At 38.8% G+C, this 23,241-nt stretch overlaps 1 protein-coding gene across 3 annotated transcripts in view; it reads right to left on the bottom strand.

Annotated features, from left to right (window-relative positions):
* LOC126355058 (probable phosphorylase b kinase regulatory subunit alpha) overlaps positions 1–23,241 on the bottom strand; it is a 215,166-nt gene that overhangs the window by 17,689 nt on the left and 174,236 nt on the right. For all 3 annotated transcript variants that reach the window (XM_050005224.1, XM_050005223.1, XM_050005225.1), the window contains exons 20-21: positions 12,759–12,897; positions 12,602–12,654 (exon numbers count right to left, since the gene is read on the bottom strand). In XM_050005224.1, coding sequence (XP_049861181.1) covers positions 12,602–12,654; positions 12,759–12,897 — 192 coding nt within the window. The remainder of the gene's footprint in view (positions 1–12,601; positions 12,655–12,758; positions 12,898–23,241) is intronic.

Genomic DNA, 23,241 nt, shown 5'->3' on the forward strand with positions numbered 1-23,241 from the left:
TCATAAGAAACTATATCATATTAGACCCACTTACTTCTATCTGTGTAGATGTTTTAGCCTGATGAACCCCCTCCCCTCCCCCCTGTCATGTCATAGACCTTAGTTGTCGGTGCCATCACAATGCTAACAATGACAAAAACAATCATTTACCGTTTATTTAAGAGATTTTAGAATGTGTGATAAAAATAATGATCTCATCAAGTGTGAGATTCATAGTGTAATACAGTTGCTGAATGAAAAAAAGGCACTCTGTCAAAATATACTGACTGATAAACAAAATATATTGAAATATGATGAACGAAGCTTTAGTTCGAAAATGACGCATCATTTTTCATGGCATGCAAACAAATATTCAGTACCAACAACAATCACCTCAACCTCCCGTTGTGACTGATGAATTGAAATCAAGGATTAAGGGGAAAAAAAAAGGGTAGACAGACATTTCACTACTGATGGACTGAGCTTTTGCTTTCCTAAAAATGTGCAGTCAGTTACTTATCAAATCATTGGACGTGATTTGGGCCATAGAAAAGTGTATTCCAGAAGAGAGAGAGAGAGAGAGAGAGAGAGAGAGAGAGAGAAAGAGAGAGAGAGAGAGAGAGAGAGAGAGAGAGAGATAATTAAGAACAATTTCTCCCCCCTCCATCAATAAGACAAAGATGGGTGAAGAAATTCTGAACTACTATGTTACTACTGGTGATGAGATCTGGGTCTCGCATTACGGTCCAGAAACAAAATGACAGTAAATGGAATGAAATACTAACAAAGAGATAGCGGAGCTGGTCAGTACTTACCTAAGCTCAGTACAGCCGATAGATACACAAAAAAAAACAACCGAAAACGGAATGGTATCATTAATACCCCCCTCCCCCCAATCACAAAAAATAAGTTCTGAGCATCAAAAAGATTATGGCCACAGAGTTTTAGGATCAAAAGGGTAGCCTACACATCGACTTCACGCCTTGAGGAGAGAACGGAACAGCCTATTGTCAGATCATAGACCAATTACACTGTGCTGCTCAAAATAAATGGTATGGACTCTTGTCCAACAACATTGTGCTTCCTTATGATATGCTTAGTCACATTTTGCTATGTTGATGAAGGATTTGCTTCAACAGTTTAGCTGAGAAGTTTTTTAGCATCCTCCTCGTAGCCCAGACTTGATTACCAAATTTTCCCAGCCTGTGTGGAAAGCATTATGGAAATGACAACTACCTAACTGACAGAGCATGTTTGTGATTGGAGCAACAGAGTATACAGAAAGCATAGAAAAAATAGTTTTACATATTTTCCACTCCCCATGAACCATGGACCTTGCCGTTTGTCGGGAGGCTTGCGTGCATCAGCGATACAGATAGCCGTACCGTAGGTGCAACCACAACGGAGGAGTATATGTAGAGAGGCCTGACAAATATGTGATTCCTGAAGAGGGGCTGCAGCCTTTTCAGTAGTTTCGGGGGCAACAGTCTGGATGATTGACTGATCTGGCCTTGTAACATTAACCAAAATGGCCTTGCTGTGCTGGTACTGCGAACGGTTAAAAGCAAGGGGAAACTACTGCAGTAATTTTTCCTGAGGGCATGCAGCTCTACTGTATGGTTAATGAGGATGGCGTTCTCTTGGGTAAAATGTTCCGGAGGTAAAATAGTCCCCCATTCGGATCTCTGGGCGGGGACTACTCAAGAGGATGTCGTTATCAGGAGAAAGAAAACTGGCGTTCCTCATATTGGAGTGTGGAATGTCAGATCCCTCAATCGGGCAGGCAGGTTAGAAAATTTAAAAAGAGAAATAGATAGGTTAAAGTTAGATATAGTGGGAATTAGTGAAGTTCGGTGGCAGGAAGAACAAAACTTTTGGTCAGGCGAAGACAGGGTTGTTGTTGTTGTTGTTGTTGTTGTTGTTGTTGTTGTGGTCTTCAGTCCTGAGACTCGTTTGATGCAGCTCTCTGTGCTACTCTATCCTGTGCAAGATTTTTCATCTCCCAGTACTTGCTGCAACCTACATCCTTCTGAATCTGCTTAGTGTATTCATCTCTTGGTCTCCCTCTACAATTTTTACCCTCCACACTGCTCTCCAATGCTAAATTTGTGATCCCTTGATGCCTCAAAACATGTCCTACCAACTGATCCCTTCTTCTAATCAAGTTGTGCCACAAACTTCTCTTCTCCCCAATCCTATTCAATACCTCTTCATTAATTACGTGATCTATCCACCTTATCTTCAGCATTCTTCTGTAGCACCACATTTCGAAAGCTTCTATTCTCTTCTTGTCCAAACTATTTATCGTCCATGTTTCACTTTCATACATGGCTACACTCCATACAAATACTTTCAGGAATGACTTCCTGACACTTAAATCTATACTCGATGTTAACAAATTTCTCTTCTTCAGAAACGCTTTCCTTGCCATTGCCAGTCTACATTTTATATCCTCTCTACTTAGACCATCATCAGTTATTTTACTTCCTAAATAGCAAAACTCCTTTACTACTTTAAGTGTCTCATTTCCTAATCTAATTCCCTCAGCATCACTCGATTTAATTTGACTGCATTCCATTATCCTCGTTTTGCTTTTGTTTCTGTTCATCTTATATCCTCCTTTCAAGACACTGTCCATTCCATTCAACTGCTCTTCCAAGTCCTTTGCCGTCTCTGACAGAATTACAATGTCATCGGCGAACCTCAAAGTTTTTACTTCTTCTCCATGAATTTTAATACCTACTCCAAATTTTTCTTTTGTTTCCTTTACTGCTTGCTCAATATACAGATTGAACATCGGGGAGAGGCTACAACCCTGTCTCACTCCTTTCCCAACCACTACTTCCCTTTCATACCCCTCGACTCTTATGACTGCAATCTGGTTTCTGTACTAATTGTAAATAGCCTTTCGCTCCGTGTATTTTACCCTTGCCACCTTCAGAATTTGAAAGAGAGTATTCCAGTCAACATTGTCGAAAGCTTTCACTACGTCTACAAATGCTAGAAACATAGGTTTGCCTTTTCTTAACCTTTCTTCTAAGATAAGTCGTAAGGTTAGTATTGCCTCACGTGTTCCAACATTTCTGCGGAATCCAAACTGATCTTCCGCAAGGTCCGCTTCTACCAGTTTTTCCATTCGTCTGTAAAGAATTTGTGTTAGTATTTTGCAGCTGTGACTTATTAAACTGATAGTTCGGTAATTTTCACATCTGTTAACACCTGCTTTCTTTGGGATTGGAATTATTATATTCTTCTTGAAGTCTGAGGGTATTTCGCCTGTCTCATATATCTTGCTCACCAGATGGTAGAGTTTTGTCATGACTGGCTCTCCCAAGGCCGTCAGTAGTTCTAATGGAATGTTGTCTACTCCCGGGGCCTTGTTTCGACTCAGGTCTTTCAGTGCTCTGTCAAACTCTTCCCGCAGTATTGTATCTCCCATTTCATCTTCATCTACATCCTCTTCCATTTCCAGTACATCGCCCTTGTATAAACCTTCTATATACTCCTTCCACCTTTCCGCCTTCCCTTCTTTGCTTAGAACTGGGTTTCCATCTGAGCTCTTGATATTCATACAAGTGGCTGTCTTTTCTCCAAAGGTCTCTTTAATTTTCCTGTAGGCAGTATCTATCTTACCCCTAGTGAGATAAGCCTCTACATCCTTACATTTGTCCTCTAGCCATCCCAGCTTAGCCATTTTGCACTTTCTGTCAATCTCATTTTTGAGACGTTTGTATTCCTTTTTGTCTGCTTCATTTACTGCATTTTTATATTTTCTCCTTTCATCAATTAAATTCAATATTTCTTCTGTTACCCACGGATTTCTATTATCCCTCGTCTTTTTACCTACTTTATCTTCTGTTGCCTTCACTACTTCATCCCTCAGAGCTACCCATTCTTCTTCTACTGTATTTCTTTCCTCCATTCCTGTCAATTGTTTCCTTATGCTCTCCCTGAAACTCTCTACAACCTCTGGTTCTTTCAGTTTATCCAGGTCCCATCTCCTTAAATTAGCACCTTTTTGTAGTTTCTTCAGTTTTCATCTACAGTTCATAACCAAGAGATTGTGGTCAGTGTCCACATCTGCCCCTGGAAACGTCCTACAATTTAAAACCTGATTCCTAAATCTCTGTCTTACCATTATATAATCTATCTGATACCTTTTAGTATCTCCAGGATTCTTCCATGTATACAACCTTCTTTTATGATTCTTGAACCAAGTATTAGCTATGATTAAGTTATGCTCTGTGCAAAATTTTACCAGACGGCTTCCTCTTCCATTTCTTCCCCCCAATCCATATTCACCTGCTATGTTTCCTTCTCTCCCTTTTCCTACTGACGGATTCCAGTCACCCATGACTATTAAATTTTCGTCTCCCAGCCAGGCGCGCTGCCAAGATTACGTAAGTTGGTCGACGGGTTGCGTCAGCTGCCTTCACTACCTGAATAATTTCTTTCATCTCATCATAGATTTCCTCAATTTCTTCATCATCTGCAGAGCTAGTTGGCATATAAACTTGTTCTACTGTAGTAGGCGTGGGCTTTGTGTCTATCTTGGCCACAATAATGCGTTCACTATGCTGTTTGTAGTAGCTTACCCACACTCCTATTTTTTTATTCATTATTAAACCTACTCCTACATTACCCCTATTTGATTTTGTATTTATAACCCTGTATTCACCTGACCAAAAGTCTTGTTCCTCCTGCTACCGAACTTCACTAATTCCCACTATATCTAACTTTAACCTGTCCATTTTCCTTTTTAAATTTTCTAACCTACATGCCCGGTTAAGAGATCTGACATTCCATCCTCCGATCTGTAGAACGCCAGTTTTCTTTCTCCTGATAACGACGTCCTCTTGGGTAGTCCCCGCCCGGAGTTCCAAATGGAGGACTATTTTACCGTTCGCAGTACCAGCACAGCAAGGCCGTTTTGGTTAATGTTACAAGGCCAGATCAGTCAATCATCCAGACTGTTGCCCCTGCAACTACTGAAAAGGCGGCTGCCCCTCTTCAGGAACCACACGTTTGTCTGGCCTCTCAACAGATACCCCTCCATTGTGGTTGCACCTACGGTACGGCCATCTGTATCGCTGAGGCACGCAAGCCTCCCCACCAGCGGCAAGGTCCATGGTTCATGAGGGGAGGAATACAGGGTTATAAGTACAAAATCAAATAGGGGTAATGCAGGAGTAGGTTTAATAATGAATACAAAAATAGAAGTGTAAGTAAGCTACTACAAACAGCATAGTGAACACATTATTTTTGGCCAAGATAGACAATGCCCACGCCTACTACAGTAGTACAAGTATATATGCCAACTAGCTCTGCAGATGACAAAGAAATTGAAGAAATGTATGATGAAATAAAAGAAATTATTCAGATCGTGAAGGGAGACGAAAATTTAATAGTCATGAGTGACTGGGATTTGGCAGTAGGAAAAGGGAGAGAAGGAAACATAGTAGGTGAATATGGATTGGGGGTAAGAAATGAAAGAGGAAGCTGCCTGATAGAATTTTGCACAGAGCATAACTTAATCATAGCTAACACTTCATTCAAGACTCATGAAAGAAGGTTGTATATACGGAAGAGCCCTGGAGATACTGACAGGTTTCAGACAGATTATATAATGGTAAGACAGAGATTTAGGAACCAGGTTTTAAATTGTAAGACATTTCCAGGGGCAGATGTGGATTCTGACCACAATCTATTGGTTATGAACTGTAGATTAAAATGGAAGAAACTGCAAAAAGGTGGGAATTTAAGGAGATGGGACCTGGATAAACTGAAAGAACCAGAAGTTGTACAGAGTTTCAAGGAGAGCATAAGGGAACAATTGACAGGAATGGGGGAAAGAAATACAGTAGAAGAATGGGTAGCTTTGAGGTATGAAATAGTGAAGGCAGCAGAGGATCAAGTAGGTAAAAAGACGAGGGCTAGTAGAAATCCTTTGGTGACAGATGAAATATTGAATGTAATTGATGAAAGGAAAAAAATATAAAAATGCAGTAAATGAAGCAGGCAAAAAGGAATACAAACGTCTCAAAAATGAGATTGACAGGAAGTGCAAAATAGCTAAGCAGGGATGGCTAGAGGACAAATGTAAGGATGTAGAGGCTTATCTCACTAGGGCTAAGAAATATACTGCCTACAGGAAAATTAAAGAGACCTTTGGAGAAAAGAGAACCACTTGTATGAATATCAAGAGCTCAGATGGAAACCCAGTTCTAAGCAAAGAAGGGAAAGCAGAAAGGTGGAAGGAGTATATAGAGTGTCTATACAAGGGCGATGCACTTGAGGACAATATTACGGATATGGAAGAGGATGTAGATGAAGACGAAATGGGAGATACGATACTGCATGAAGAGTTTGACAGAGCAATAAAAGACCTGAGTCAAAACAAGGCCCCGGGAGTAGACAACATTCCATTAGAAGGAATGGTAGGACATGTTTTGAGGCATCAAGGGATCACAAATTTAGCATTGGAGAGCAGCGTGGAGGGTAAAAATCGTAGAGGGAGACCAATAGATGAATACACTAAGCAGATTCAGAAGGATGTAGGTTGCAGTAGGTACTGGGAGATGAAAAATCTTGCACAGGATAGAGTAGCATGGAGAGCTGCACCAAACCAGTCTCAGGACAAGACCACAACAAAAACAACAACACCACCAACAACAACAACATCAGAAAATACCAAACAATTAGGCAAAATCAAACATCACCACCCATCTCCTAAAGTCTCATAGTCCAGCCAAAGAGCAGCATTCCTCTAGTGACCCATTATTACCCAGGGCTGGAGCAACTGAATCACATTCTCCACCAGGATTCCGACTGCCTCTCATTATACCCTGAAATGAGGAATGTCCTACCCATTATCTTTCTTATCCCCCCCCCCCCCCCACACTGATATTCCACTACCCATGGAAGCCATACAATATCCTTGTCCAACCCTATGCAACCCCTGCTCCCAACTCCTTACCACATGGCTCATATCCCTGTAATACACTACTGGCCATTGAAATTGCTACAGCACAACCATGACATGCTACGGATGAGAAATTTAACCAACAGGAAGAAGATGCTGTGATACACAAATGATCAGCTTTTCAGAGCATTTACACAAGGTTGGCATTGGTGACGACACCTACAACATGCTAACATGAGGAAAGCTTCCAACCGATTTCTCATACACAAAAAGCAGTTGACCGGCCTATCGCAATTGCGGTTTATCGTATTGGGACGTTATTGCTCGCGTTGGTTGAGATCTGATGACTGTTAGCAGAATATGGAGTCGGTGGGTTCAGGAAAGTAATACGGAATGCCGTGCTGGATCCCAACAGTGTCGTATCACTAGCAGGCATCTTGCATGGCTGTAACGGATCGTGCAGCCTTGTCTCGATCCCCGAGTCAACAGATGGGGACGTTTGCAAGACGACAACCATCTGCCCGAAAAGTTCGGCGACGTTTGCAGCAGCATGGACTATCAGCTCAGAGACCATGGCTGTGGTTACCGTTGACACAGCATCACAGGCAGGAGCACCTGCGATGGTGTACTCAACGACGTACCTCGGTGCACGAATGGCAAAACATCATTTTTTCGGATGAATCCAGGTTCTGTTTACAGCATCATGGTGGTCGCATCCGTGTTCGGTGACATTGTGGCGAACGCACATTGGAAGCGTGTATTCATCATCGCCATACTGGCATATCACCCGGCGTAATGGTATGGGGTGCCATTGGTAACACGTCTTGGTCACCTCTTGTTCGCATTGACAGCACTTTGAACAGTGGACGTTACATTTCATTTCAGATGTGTTACGACCCGTGGCTCTACCCTTCATTTGATCCCTGTGAAACCATATATTTCAGCAGGATAATGCATGACCGCATGTTGCAGGTCCTGTATGGGCCTTTCTGGACAGAGAAGATGTTCGACTGCTGCCCTGGTCAGCACATTCTCCAGATCTCTCACCAATTGAAAACATCTGGTCAATGGTGGCCAAGCAACTGGCTCGTCACAATACGCCAGTCACTACTCTTGACGAACTGTGGTATCGTGTTGAGGCTGCATAGGCAGCTGTACCCGTACACGCCATCCAAGCTCTTTGTGACTCAATGCCCAGTCATATCAAGGCTGTTATTATGGCCAGAGGTGGTTGTTCTGGGTACTGATTTCTCAGGATCTATGCACCCAAATTTCGTGAAAATGTAATCACGCGTCAGTTTTAGCATAATATATTTGTCCGATGAATATCCATTTATCATCTGCATTTCTTCTTGGTGCAGCAATTTTAATGGCCAGTAGTGTAGACCTAGGTGCAAGATATGTTCCATACATCCTCTCACTACTACCTACTCCAGTCCAGTCACAAGTATCACCTACCTCACAAAAGACACAGCTACTTGTGAAAGCAGTCACGTGATCAACAAGCTAAGCTGCAACCCCACCGTGCTGCATTCTACGTGGGCATGACAACCAGAATGGCCACTGGCAAACTGTGGCAGCCAGACCATGCAATTGCTGAGCACACTGGTGACTAAGATGTTGTTCACTTCAATGACTGCTTCACGGCATGTGCCATCTGGATTCTTCCTAAACACACCGGCTCTTCTGAAATGTTCAGGTGGGTTCTCTCCCTGAAATATATCCTAGGTTCCTTTAACCCTCCTGGCCTCAACCTTCGTTAGTCACTGTCCTTCACCCACCTATCCTCTTCCTTGTTCCCACTCCCGCACTACACAGCCTTCTATTCCACCAACACACCCACAGTCTTTTTACTTCTCTGTCTCCCCCTTCAAAGTTATCAGCAGATTAAGAAAGAGGCATTCGACAAAGGAAACACGAGAGTATGTAAATTATGCAACAGTTTCAATGGATTGGTAAAAATATTTCATTTAATACAAGCTCTGTGGAAAAAAGGAGGCCTAAAACATGTATTATTTCATATCTAGTAGACTGAAATATTATATGGTAATTGAAAGTTCTTGGTGTAATATAAATAAAGCAAGGAGTAAAGGTTACAATTCATCATATAGTTCAGGAATTGAGTCACTGATAGGCACATACACAAGACTGAGAAATTGCTTAGGTTTCAGAGGAGTATCAAATGCATAATCAACAGCACCTTTATTTTGACAGCTGTAAGTAGTTCCATGTAAAAAAAATCTCTCTCATACAGCCATGGCACCTACAGTGTACAGGGAAACATGAGCTATCCAAATACGCTATTAATGTTGTCAGAGGTGTTATAAACAGACAATATCCTGCTCAGTTTGTATAAAAACAGATTTGTTCAATCATTTCTTTACAAGAGACCAATGGTCACCCAAAGCAAAATCTCATCACCCATCCAACCTACTAAATATGCTAGCCCATTTTTATTCCACACCTGGACCCTAAGTTTCACTACTTTCTTCATTCCCCTATGGATGGTCCAGATGCAAGATCTGCTCCATTACACCCAATCATTAACACCTACTGCAGTCCTATCACAGCCATATGTAAAAGCAGTCCTGTCATATACTGCTACTGCAGTAACTGTATATTGTTCTATTTGGGTACAGCTGTCTGCCAACATGATTGATCACCCTCAATCTCCTGCAAACTGAAAACAGTAGCTGCAGTTGCTAAGTATGCTGCACACTACAACTTCAACAACTACTTCATTGTCAATGCCACTTGAATGAAAGTCATGAAACAAATGAAAAACCTCATAGGGACAAAAATGCTATAAATTTCGAAAATTATATCGTAATCTTGAAATTTAATACCAGAGCTACCTAAACAGGTAAAGTGCGATATTATTAAAAGGCATGGGAGGCCAAAACCTCTGTACTCATGCAGATCTCTCTCACCTAACTGCATACTTACCCCACTACCACGCTACACTGAATAAAATAAATTATCAGTAGTATTTAATTATTTTTGGCTCATTGGACACTTAATAAAATTTATAATTGGATGAAATTGTAAGCAAATGGACAAGAGCAGACAGTTTCACTGGTTTTCACCTCTCAGGCTGATATGTAATCGTGACATATATAGTTTCATAATTGAGAACAGCCTTTCACACCCATATGTTGATCAAAACATTGATATCACATTTGTAACCTCATTGTAGAGGTGTGGAAACTCTCCTTGAAAACATCTTTGTTGATATCCAGGACAGATTTAATTTAATTTGTCTTTCAAATGGAAATTACATTGCAGCACAATCAGTTCCACATGCACCTGTACAGGGGTGCTTTTGAATAAAATGGCAAACGATCTCAAAAGCATCTCAAAACAGATGAAAAATTGGTGGTGTCCTGAAAACAATCCGAAAACTCTTCCTGTAATTCTTTTAAAGCCACAGAGAATTCTTCAAAATACCTGTTTTCCTTGACTTAGTGAGCTTAGGGAAATGCTTGTGTTCTTTGTCAGAAGCTGTCCCTTCCACAATGTGATTTCCTTTCTAAATGCATCCACTTTACCTGTCAAATCAGAAAAAAAAAATTCGCCTTGTGACACCTTACTGAGAGCAGTGTCCAGGCATGTTCACTTAAAATATAAGGTCTGCAGTCCATTCTGGATCTTCTAATTTTTGTTCCTGCTTTTCTTTTTCAATCAAATATGCAACAATAGTGTTTCTTAAATTGAAATATTGTTATGGGCATGCCCCTTGACTTAACCAATGCCCTTCACAGTAATATACAGGGTGTCTCAAAAAGTATGTTACAACTTCAGTGTGTTATAACACCCAAATTAAGATATTCACACCACTTTTGGCTTATGTGACACACAAACTCACACAGTTTTGTTGGTGTGTGTTCCAGATTGTTGTAAGGGAGCATAATTAAAACAGTTCAAGAAAAGGCTTAGTGTATGTAATGGTTTATTCAGACCAAATCAAACATGCAGGATCAAAGGAACTTCCAAACATAGCATATGAAGTGAAGCATCCATCCTCACCAATGCTGAGATGCTGTTGGTACGAAATTTTATGCAGACAGCATTGATGTTAAGTTTCATACTGGATGACCCAGAAAAAGTGAAGCCAAGAAAAAACAAATACCATTGGCTTTTCAATATTCACCACAGAAGTCTGTTTCGAGGGTGTCACAGGTGTTGCAAATCCCTAGAGCAACCATGTACCGGGTTTTTCAGGAATGCCTACAGACGCATCCGTACAGACTGCAACTGTTACAGGCACTAAAACCAGACAAGAAGCCATAAGATATGAAATTCACTGTGATCACTCTTCGCCATTCAGAGGACAATGGAAATTTTCTAAACGATCTACCATACTAAACCCACGGCCTCCTTTCCATGGGCGTAAGTCAAGGACAGAGTCTACCAAATGCCTGTCAACACATCAGTAATTAAAGTACCAAATTACTGTTACCATTGCCACAGTTGATGTTGATATGTTGCACTGGGTGTGGATACAGCTTGAATACAGCCTGGATGTTGTGCCTGCCGTGAAAGATGCACATATCAAAATCAGCTCAATGGTGTGAAAAGTTTGTGAGATATGTGTCATGTAAGCAAAACATGGTGTGAATTTCTTAATTAGTTTGGATGCTATAATACATTACAATTACACCGTATGCTCTGAGACAGCCCATCAGTCTCTCAGTCTTTGTTCAATTCAATCAAAAATTGTTGACTCTGACTGTGTACTGAAGCATGTGACTACAGAAAATTTACTATCTGTACCACCAATTCCATCACATGTACCTGCCTCCAAACTTACCAAAAGCATTTCTTGATGTACAAAACAACAAATCTCATAAAAATCATCCTAAGTCCTTAAATTCTTTGTGCACAGTGTTTCAATGCCATTGTACATAAAATTTGTGTTACCTGTTGATTATGTGGTGGCATAATAAGCACTGCGAATTCTCGTGCTTCCCTAAAAAAAATAACTGTGACTCCCATTCATTTTTGAAGGTTTGTTGTGATGGATCACCAAACTTCTGATTTTTGTGTAAATAGCTGCTTGAATGGTAAATGTCCTTTATATCACGAGCAAATAGTGAAGAATAAACAGCACTGACACTAGAATTCTGTGAATAGAAAAACATCCTGCTGACCAAGAAATGCTACACCAAATGCCAGAAGAAACAGTGTTGAATAAAATGTCACACTGCACCCAGCAGTGCTGAGATGGACCTAGCAAAGCCAAGAAATCCCAAGTAGTGCCAACACAGACTGAGCCCTGAACTAGACACATGCAGCACATTGTGCATGTGTAAAGTTTTGCATGCCATGGCCTACCCCGTTATAAGTAAAACAAACATTGAGTGAGACACTGAATGAAGGACAACACAAATAAACACAATTATCAAAGCTACATATTATGAATTACAGATGATAAAGTGTTGACTATCCTTACAACTATTATGCTGCCTCTTGAAGCTGTACTGATGCATGAACCAGCTCACTTACATTGATAGTGTGTAACTAGTTTCCCAGCTTACTACACATTCTTGCTCAAATATAAAGACTTGTTCTTTTACATCAAATAGTTGTTTTCCTATGTGTGTAAATATAGTTTTACCATGCATTTCTTAATCACTTTCCCAATTATTTCTCCTCATTTACATAAAAGCAATGTTCACATTATTAAGATAAGATACCAACCTTACTAACACGGCTCGATTTGCTGCTGATTACAGAGAAGTTGCCATGTCCAACTATATAAAAATTGAAAAAAGAAAGCTGCATTATATATTCTGGGAATACATTTCTTTCAAGGATTATCATGTGCACTGCTATCAGCATATAGAACACTACTTACCACTGCTTAGAGCAAACTCTTTTCCACTTAAGATGTGATGAAGCAGATTTTTCATTTCAAATGGTGACAAATTAAGCAGATGTTCTGAGGCTTCCTCTCCAGTGCAAATGAGTGTGCGGGAGAGTTCTGTAGCCATTACCTGGAGAGAAGGAGAAGAAAACTTAGGTGAAACAAGACACTGTTGAAACAATTATACACTCATAACTGATGCATCACTTCAGCAATTAACAGTACAAATAAGGAACTATATGATCTGTGAAGTTTTCACAAGAAACACTATGCCAACTAAGCAATTAAGAGTGTGCCTAATGACACAATTCAGCAGATTAAATAAAACAGTCTACTAGTGAGTACGGATTTCCACCTAGAAAGTAACCACAGACTTGGTATAAACGTATCAACCACATATCCTTAAACAAACCATAACTTCAATTTCTTACTTTTTCTTTACACACCAATATATCAATTCTATGGTAGCTAGTTCTAAATGGGATCCCTAAATATCAATGGGTGGTCTTCTGCATGGGAGATGACATGATTTTTGAACACACAGACCCATGTTTCACTTTCTACTACATAATATATCGTGTGGTGTGACTTACTACAATATTACTTGCCCCAATCACCACCACATTCAGTACTATGAAATTAAAAGAAATAATTTCTATTCATCACCATTCATGCCTTCTCTCTCTATCTACATGTCACTCATAAGAAATGGTTTTCAAGACCCCGACATTTTGGTTGCCCTGACTAGCAGGCATGTTGGGTTGGAGTAGTATTGGCTCACTGTATTGATCTGCTTCCGATGGCAGCCTGTATGTCAGGGGCAAATAAATTAATTTAAAGTCCCTACTGTGTAGACTGCCATGCATGACAGACATGTTGTGAGAGCTTTATTGAACGGTATTACAGGGGTTAAACTGTTGTGGGAGCTTTACTGAACTGTATTACAGGGGTTAAACATGCCGATGGCATGGCTGGGGGCAGGTGGGAGGGATAGTAGAGGGAATGGACAGAGTCATAGCGAAAAGGAAAAGGACAGAGAGGGGGGAGATGTATGAGGCAGGTGCAAGGTGTGGAGGCATGATGTGCAGATCGAAAGGAAGAGGGGGTGGGGGTGGAGATGGAAATAGAGAGGGGGAGGAACATATTGTAAGAAGGAGGGGAGAGGAAGATGTGGTCAGAGGGATGGGGGGGAAGATATGGTCAGAGAGAGGGAGTGGGGCAATGGACAAAGAGGGAGGGGGGAGGAGATGAAGAGACAAAGATAGTGGGGAGAAGGAGATAGACAGATAGAGTTGGGAGGATGAGGTGGATAGCGAGAGGGAGAGGTGTACACACAGGGGTGTGTTCAATATACACTTAGAATGTGTACGTGGGTGAAGCTGTGGGAGAAAAGGCTAGTATCTCAAAATATACCACTATATACTCTGTGTGTGATTTTAGAATCTCCGTTATGCCGAAAATACATCTGGTGTGGCTTCACATTAAATGAACATGCTGAATAATTTTCGGCAAAATGTTAGTTCAGTAAAATGCTATATTTAACACAAAGCAGAAAAGGATGGCTGATGAAACTGAAATATATGCTCGGCTGACAAGCATTTTGTAGCCATTATTCTGAACTGATTAACATTCATTTAAAACTACTAGTACACTGAGCCCATATTAATACGATAGAAGAATTAGGATGATGAACTGTAATATGCACAAGTAGTTTTCTGATATTATGGATGAATGGATGGACAAAAGGTGCTCATCTAATCAAATGCAAAGTTAGAGAGAACTTAGGGGGTGGGAAAAAAAAAGAAAGCCCTCCGATTGACAGTATATGATTAAGCAAGTCTCGCGATACTAACAGAAGAAGGGTCAGTCTCAAATATGCAAGTAGACAAGTATTATTTGCAAGTTAGCAACAGCAACTTAATTAAATATGCATTTATTATGCACTGGATGAAGGAATGAACAGACTGTGAAATTGTGATGTTAAAAGCAAGCAAAACTGAGTGCCATATGGGGAGCAATATTCGAAGAGTGTGAAACCCAACAGAGGTCACTTATGTAATGGCTTTGCGTATACATCTCTGCGCCAAATTTTTATATAAAGTTAGTTATGTGAACTAGCATCTCCAGTGCTAAACACACACCTAAAGATGCTGAATGGTTGTCAGCCAAAAATATCGTGGCAAGAAGTCGCAGAGTCATCTGGCTGCAAACCTGAACTACACAGGATACAAATGCAGAGTGTTTGAAAAAGAATATACATATTACAAAGTATTATGTTGTCAAAATTAACAATCACTGTAGCATGGTTAAGTTATTGTAGGAATCAGTACATTGTCTATTTCATATTAGTTATGTGAACTAGCATCTCCAGTGCTAAACACACACCTAAAGATGCTGAATGGTTGTCAGCCAAAAATATCGTGGCAAGAAGTCGCAGAGTCATCTGGCTGCAAACCTGAACTACACGGGATACAAATGCAGAGTGTTTGAAAAAGAATATACATATTACAAAGTATTATGTTGTCAAAATTAACAATCACTGCAGCATGGTTAAGTTATTGTAGGAATCAGTACATTGTCTATTTGATATTCAGTGCCGCTACAGGTTGGTTTTCTTCTGTTTGCTTGTTTACCATCATATCTTGCAAAATGGCCACTCTGTAGCAGAATTTGCTTTGTGTTCTCGAGTTTGTGAAGTGTAATTCCAGCATTATAGCGCAAAGATGATTCAGGTTGAAGTATCAAACTGATTCTCAGTGTGGATGGAACATTCACTGATGGTATCGACATTTTTTAGCAAGAGGATGTGCATGTAAAGGAAGGAGTCCTGGCTGCCCTCATGTTTCTGATGTAAATGTAGCACAAATCAAACAACTTTACGATGTAGTCCAACAAAATCAACCTGTCACACCAGATGCGAGGTACAACCACCTACAACAACAATTTGGTGTTTTTTGAGCATTAGTTGGTTATGCAGCTGTACAAGGTACAGCTGTTATAGGCTCTACATCATGACGACAAATGCAAATGTGTGGCATTTTTTGATGAGCTTCAGAATGATATTGACAATGATAATACTTCTGCACTATGCATTGTGTTTGGTGATAAAGTGACATTCCACCTTAGTGACAAAGTAAACAAACACAATGTCCAAATTTGGAGCCTACAGAACTCACATGCACACGTAGATCACGTACAAGATTAACCCAGAGTCAATGTGTTTTGCACGATTATGGCTAGCCCATTCTTCTTTGATGGAAATATGGTTGACAGTCAGCAGTATCTTACTATGTTACAAAACTGGTTATTTCCTAGGCTGAATAAGGACAACTTCATTTTTCAACAAGATGGGGCATCTCTTCACTGGAGTCACCATGTGCGTGAATATCTGAATGAAACTCTATTGGGCCATTGGATTGGCTGTCAAACAACCATGTGACCAATAATCACATCTCAGCTGGCATCCACTGCCACTGGATTAGATGCACTATGACTACTTCCTCTGTGGTTGCTTAAGGACAACATTTATGCACACACACTACCACAGAACTTCGAAGAGTTGAAGAACCAGATCTGTACTGCTATCAGTGATGATGGACATGCTTACCCAAACTAGTGAGGAACCTGAATATCAATGTGATATTGCTCATGTTGCTGGCGGAGGACATATTGAACAACTGTAATATAAATTTCAGAGATTTATAAATATGAGTCCCAAGTGTCATAGTTATCTGTTTTACAATTTAATAAATATATGAGTTTGAAGTATGTATATTCTTTTTGAAGCACCCTGTATTATGCTACAAGCTTATGTTGAATTTAAAGTTGGTGGTATGATAATGAAGGGTGGGTTCTTCGAGTAATAGTGGGCATCATATTTATGGGCATAGACTGTCTCACGTAGAAAAAGGAAATAAGACGGCACAATTACTAAACATCTGTGTTAACGCTTGGATTTAATGCCAACAAGGTGCCTGAAAATGTTTCTTAAGACTCTTTCCTTAATTTTTTTTAATGTAACTTTAGAGGTTTTGTATATTCTAGCACCATTTGTCTTGCTTCCAAAAGAAAAGGTCACTAGTAAATTAAATTCTGGTTGTAGGTGCTATCTTTCTTAAAAAAAAATTCTCAAATGTTATTTTAGAGGTCAGGTAAATTCTGCCACCAGTTGCCTTGCATCAAAAAAAGAAAATTCACTAGTAAATTAAACTCTGCTGGTAGTTGCTGAGCCTTTCACTCAAAATCAGCTCCCTACTGCATTTCACTTTCTTTGGCAAACTATGTCTTATAAGCTTTGGTGATGAGGATGAATGGACAGGTGGGATCCTGAAACTTTTAAAAAATGAAAAGGAAGACAGAGGTCTGAGTTCTGTTACCAGCTTGTGGCATTAATAGCATAGGTTCATTGGTAGCAGTAAAATTTCATAAATACCCTTCAGCATGTGACTCTTCTGAACCGAGAATAAGTTGATAACGAATATGATGATACATAGTTATGCACAGCAGAGCATATTCCATATCCCCAGTATCATCTGAGGACAAACCCACCTTCATAATGAAGAATTATCAAGTTTTATTTCATGCATTGTAGAAAATGCGTATGTTTGAGTTAGTAGACTAATTGTTATAAGGGGGTTAATTGGTTGTACAGTGGAGACATGATTAACTGGACTATTGTGGTTGTAAGTCATTGAGATAATTGAAAACCTAGATAACTGAATGTATGAAAAAAAGGAATTTTTGTATTGTTTACTGTAGAAAGACGGCATGCATCCACCGCATATGGTATATGGTCATCTTTCTAGATACTTAATTTCGCTCATCATATTAAATGATTCAGGAAAGCCTGCAACTGTGTCATTCATAATGTAAATAATGAAAACTGCACCAGTCACTCTTTTTTATGCTTAGCACAATGCATTTTGAGAATTTATTCTCATTTCCAAGTGCATTTGAATCGCTGATTGCAGAAACAACACTTGTCCACTTTTTGGTAAAATTGTGCTAAGAGCTGATTTCCATGTTATGGCAGTCCCTCTATTGAATGAATGCAGAAACAACATTTGCCCATCATTCTTAATGGGACAAACAAGATCCCGACGTTATGAGTGAGAGGAGAAAGAACACTTGCCCAGGACTAGTGCTATTTCTGCAGCCAACATTGGCTAGCCTGTTGTGTAATACCATCTCTGTGTTCACACGGTTTTTCTTTGTGAAGCACAGCAATGTTGAACAGGGAAGATATGGATGTACATGACGGTGGTGAAAGTAGGAGGAGGAAAAAAGGTGTAAAGAATGTTGAGTATCAGCGTGAAATCATAAAAAGGTAACAAATTAAAGGTTTAGAGTACAAAAACTACAGTGGAAAGTTAGTTTCAAAGAAAAGCATTGGTGTGGACTGCAAATAAGTCATGTTCTAATATGGGAGGTTACACGTCAGTAAAATAGTAAACTAATAATTTATTGCGTGACTGAAATATCTATGTAATTTTGTAGCTGTTGTAGAAGCTGCTTTGGAAGAATTCCTGAAGAGGTAAGAAATTAAGTATTTTCAGTTTTCTACAGCATGACATTAAAGGACGCACAAGATTCTTATCTCTAAGGGCTGATTACTGTAGGTAATATTTCCAGAAGACAAAGAAGAGTACCAGAAGGAGGCAACTGCAAACCAAGATGCAACAATTTGCAGTATTTTATTAATTCTAGCACTGGACGATCAGAGGTATGCAAGAAAGCTTTCTTAAGTATCCATGGTGTCACAAACCAAAAGGCACAGAGGATAAGCAATCTGCTTGCTTGTGGAAAGTCGCCTAGTGACCAGAGGGGTAAAAATGCACCGGGAAATCAAATCGGTGGTGCAGAAATAAGTTTGATAACTGATCACATAAATTACTATCCCCAAAAAATTACTCACTATGGCACAAGAGAACAGCGATATTTAAATAGCCAACTTAATGTCAAAATCATGCATGAGCAGCTCAGATTATGACATCCGCAAGCAAGTAATATTAAGTATAAATTTTATTTAAAAATATTCAAGGAACATTTTTCACTCACCACAAGGTGACACATGTGTTACTTATGAAGCACTTAAAAATAAATTATGAAACAAAACACTGAATGAAAAAGCTAAGAGGGTTGCCACTGCAGAAATGATGGTTCATAAACGCAGGGCTGCAAAGTTCTCTGCTCGTATTCATGAAGTACAATTACTGTGTCAAAAAGATGAGGATGTTTCAGGTATTGCCATAGATTTGATGCAAAATCTGTCCCTTCCTATCATTCCAGTTCAGGAAGTTTTCTACCTTCGGCAACTCAATGTTAATGTATTCAATATTTACAAAATTCTACATTTATCACGAAGGTGTAACAAAGAAGGGTCCTGATGAAGTCTGCACGTTTCTGCTGGATTACATTTGAAACGAGTTGCTACCAAACATAAAATACCTGCAAATATTTTCAGATGGCTGCCCAGGGCAGAATAAGAATAATACTACGGTCAGGTTCCCCATAGCAGTTGCAGCATCTCAGCATTTACTCAGAATTTATCATTATTTCCCGGTCAGAGGCCACTCACTCTTACCCTGTGACAGGCACTTTTCAGTGATTAAGAGGAAAATTCGAGCTGTCGATAGGATTTATAGCATAATGCAGTTTGTAGAACTTATTGTTGCTGCAAGTGCCTTTAACCAATACCAGGTTAAAGTTGTTTCAAGAGAGTTTGTACTGGTTTTCAAAAAACAATGAACAGCAAAGTGCTCACAAGGAATGAGATACAATCCTTCACCGTTTCAGAATCTTATGGAATTTGAATACAACAGTGAGTGCAATGGGAACGTCATTGCAAAACCATACATTGGAAGCCTGGTGACGCACACTTTTTGTTCACTTCTTGATTTAAAAACAACAGTAACTCCACCAACAGCTGTAGCATACGAAAAATGTGTACCACTAAATGAGAAGAAAATAGCTGACCTCAAGAAATTGGAGCCGTATATCCCTGAAGAGCACCTAATCTTTTACAGAGCTCTCTACAACTGGCCTTCAGTAGACAGCAGAGGGCCTGACAGTGAATAATAGGCATGGGTACAAGCAATATTTCACTGAGCTTGCCATTTACCTGATTGTAATTTGTAGTTAAAAGTAGTTGTTCAGAATCTGTTATGTACACATAAAATAAGAATTTTGGTAATGAGAAATAATATAGCTGATCTTCAGAAACTGTTATATAGTCTAATAATAACATTTTTTGTATTGAACATAATAAATTTACAAATAAACTGCTGAATGACACAGACTTACATTTCAGCCAGCCAAATGACTTCAGAAATAGAACATGTCCATGAACTATGCGTATTTAAATCATTATATAATCTAATCATTACATTATTGAAAATAGTGTCTGGACATCACCAGAAACCGTGCTGTTCAAAGTAAAATAGAGCTGTCAAATAGCTGTCAATAGAATACTCAGGCCCTCAAACTTATCTTTCCGTTTTTTCTCAAAATCAACAAGCATGGACTAATGCTGTTTCTGCAATCATCGATTCATTTGTAAATTTGTTTACGCGAATATGGTGATGTTCGCATGTGTGATTTTCTGCCTCTCTTGTGTCTTTTTGAAGTATTGTGCCTCCTCCACTACACAGAATGTCACACTCATTAAATCTTCACTTACAGTGTCTGTTTACAAATATATTTATGTGCACAAATGCACATGAAAATGAGAATAAAATCTCAAAATGCATTGCGCTAAGCATAAAAAATAATTAACTAGTGCAGTTTTCATTATTTGTATCTTTCTAGGGTTAATACACAATCAGTATGTTTACTCAAAACAACACAAGTGAATTAAATTTATAAATTCAACAAAAAACAATGTTTGTTGAGAGATTACAGACACATTTTCATACATACATACACATTTTGTTAAAATTACTAAAATACTGCAGCCTTAATAATGAAATATCTTACAAAAGTCACATAAGTCAGTCACTGTAGTTTAATTATTTTTAAATACTTGGTAATTTCCTTTTGATGTAAACAATTTTTTCTCTTTATTACTGCTACAACATGAATCTGTTTTAACTGTAGGAAACTCATGGTATCACACACCGTTTGTTTTTTGAACCATTTGAAAGCCATTTCCACAACTTGAAATGCTTAGCTTACACATGAGATGGTACTGCATCATTTTCTGTATCTATGTTTCCTTCAATTTCATCTTTTTGAATTTCCTGCTGTTTGCTTACCTGCAATACGTTTTCAATGGTCTGAAGATCTTGAGCATTACTGTTACAAGTGAGCCACTCTTTCATATCATCAGCATCAAATTCCTGGCATATTTGTGTTTGTCATTAGCTCATTTATATCCTCGAGAACATAATCATCTGTACTGGTTATTGAATTTCCATGCTCCTGTTCTATCATTCTGTTCCAAACTTCGTTCAAAGTATTCTTTTCGATCACATCCCACACCTCTACAACAATGTAACAACATTATCTGAATTCATTTGCTTGAAAAATGACAAAATGGCTGCTATGTTACCTTCATCTACAGATAAAAATCTGTGTAAAAGTTGTTTGCTATAAAATCATTTTAATGTTTCAAAAATGATTTGATCCATTGCTTGAAGAAAGGATGTTATATTAGGAGGTAAAAATTTTAATGTCAATACTCCACTTTTACTTAACAGTTCTGCTCGTGGAGAGATTGGCACATTATGCAGTAAAAGTAGGACTTTTCCTTGTCTACCAATTTCATTCTCAATTTCTTTTATGTCAGGGATAAAAAAAGTGTTGGCGTACCAATCAACAAATATTTTAGTGTTAATCCAGGCACTTTTTTGGTTTTTACAAATTAGGAAATCCTGATACTTTCATAGCATCTACAAAGATAGTGTTTGCACAAAGTAATACTTTTACTCAATCTTCACAAAGTATTATATCCTGGAGTTGAACTCTCTCACCAAAAGCTAAAGATTTTGACAGTAATGATTTCCAATTTCATCTGACTTCTTCTACCACAGCCATTTTCATCCAATTCTGTTTCAAAACCATCTATAAAAGAATTTGATGCATCTATAGTAGCTCAAATTTTTTTTTGTCTTGTGCTTCCAATTCGCAAATTACATAATGAGATTTAAATCTGTACAACAATCCTTTACTTGCCATAAACAATTCATTATCATCTTTTTTTATTTATTTAACTGTAACACCTTTTCACAGAGCAAAGGACCAGATGGCAGTTGCCCATTTGGTCATTTTTATAAAAACCAACAATATAAAACTTCTTCCAAGAGTTAATTTTTCAGTTTCTGCATTGCTTGGAAATTACCACTTGCTCCTATTTTTCCCATAGGTCAATAATATATATACATAACTGCCGCAACCAACAGGTGGCTCCATGCACAGGAATTTGGGTGCCCATTGCCTCTGCCTTGCAAATTTACTGCATCCACTTTCGCTCTCATAAGATGTACAAAAGAAACAGAAAAATTCCTGCACAGTATGCACCCCAAAAACAAATACTTATTAAAATAACAATATATAAAATCCCAGATTTTTCATGGATTTCCTGGTTAAAAATACACTTTTTTTTCCGGATGAAAATACACTTTTTCCTCAATGAACATACACATCCTTCTGGGTGAAATTATACTTTTCCGCATTAAGAAACACTATATTTTCCCTTGGAGCTATAAAACGTATCAATCCTTTGGATGGTAAAGATTTTATACACCAGCATAGAACTTATGGGCCCAACAGGAAACAAAACACAGTGAAAAAAGATATTTCGGAAAGAGCTTTGATGCGCAGCAACATGTACACAGTGTAATTTTCTTATTACAAAAGCATAAATACGAATTCCGCCAAATACAGCACGTTAGTCTATGAAACACCGAAATCAAGATCGTGATGAGCTTTTGTCAACCAATCACACCTCATGTTACGAGATCTCACCAGTCAATGAGAGCAGATGTGATGTACTCAGCCAACATCAGCATCACCGTTATGTAGCGTGAACACACAAATAGGAAAAGTTAATGGTTTAAATTGTTGTCTATACAGATAGGTATAAGCAAAGCCGAGCTTTCGCATGTAATATTGGTCATTTATTGCGTGTGTTCCCTTTAAGATTTATCGAACACAAATGTGCCAGTAAAATTTTAAATAATCATATACATGACTGGTCTTCTGGGACTGAAATTTTTCCACATAGTTGGTTCTCAAACTGATAAGTTTTGAATGAGAGTCATCCACTCCATGATTTAAGATATTCACTGCACATTCTCACATGCAACGTAATTCAACGAGCATAAAAGGAAATTTACTTTGAAAGTAACATTTCTCAAACCCCCATTCACAATATTTTCCCAAGAAAATGTAAATAACTGTTACAAAGTATGGCATAGTTTGCAGTCTAAAGCCGTTGACATGTTTTGCTGTTGGCAGGTGCTTGTTTGTGAGCTAT

The sequence above is a fragment of the Schistocerca gregaria genome, chromosome 3 (genome assembly GCF_023897955.1).
Source record: "Schistocerca gregaria isolate iqSchGreg1 chromosome 3, iqSchGreg1.2, whole genome shotgun sequence".
Classification (NCBI taxonomy): Eukaryota; Metazoa; Arthropoda; class Insecta; order Orthoptera; family Acrididae; genus Schistocerca; species Schistocerca gregaria.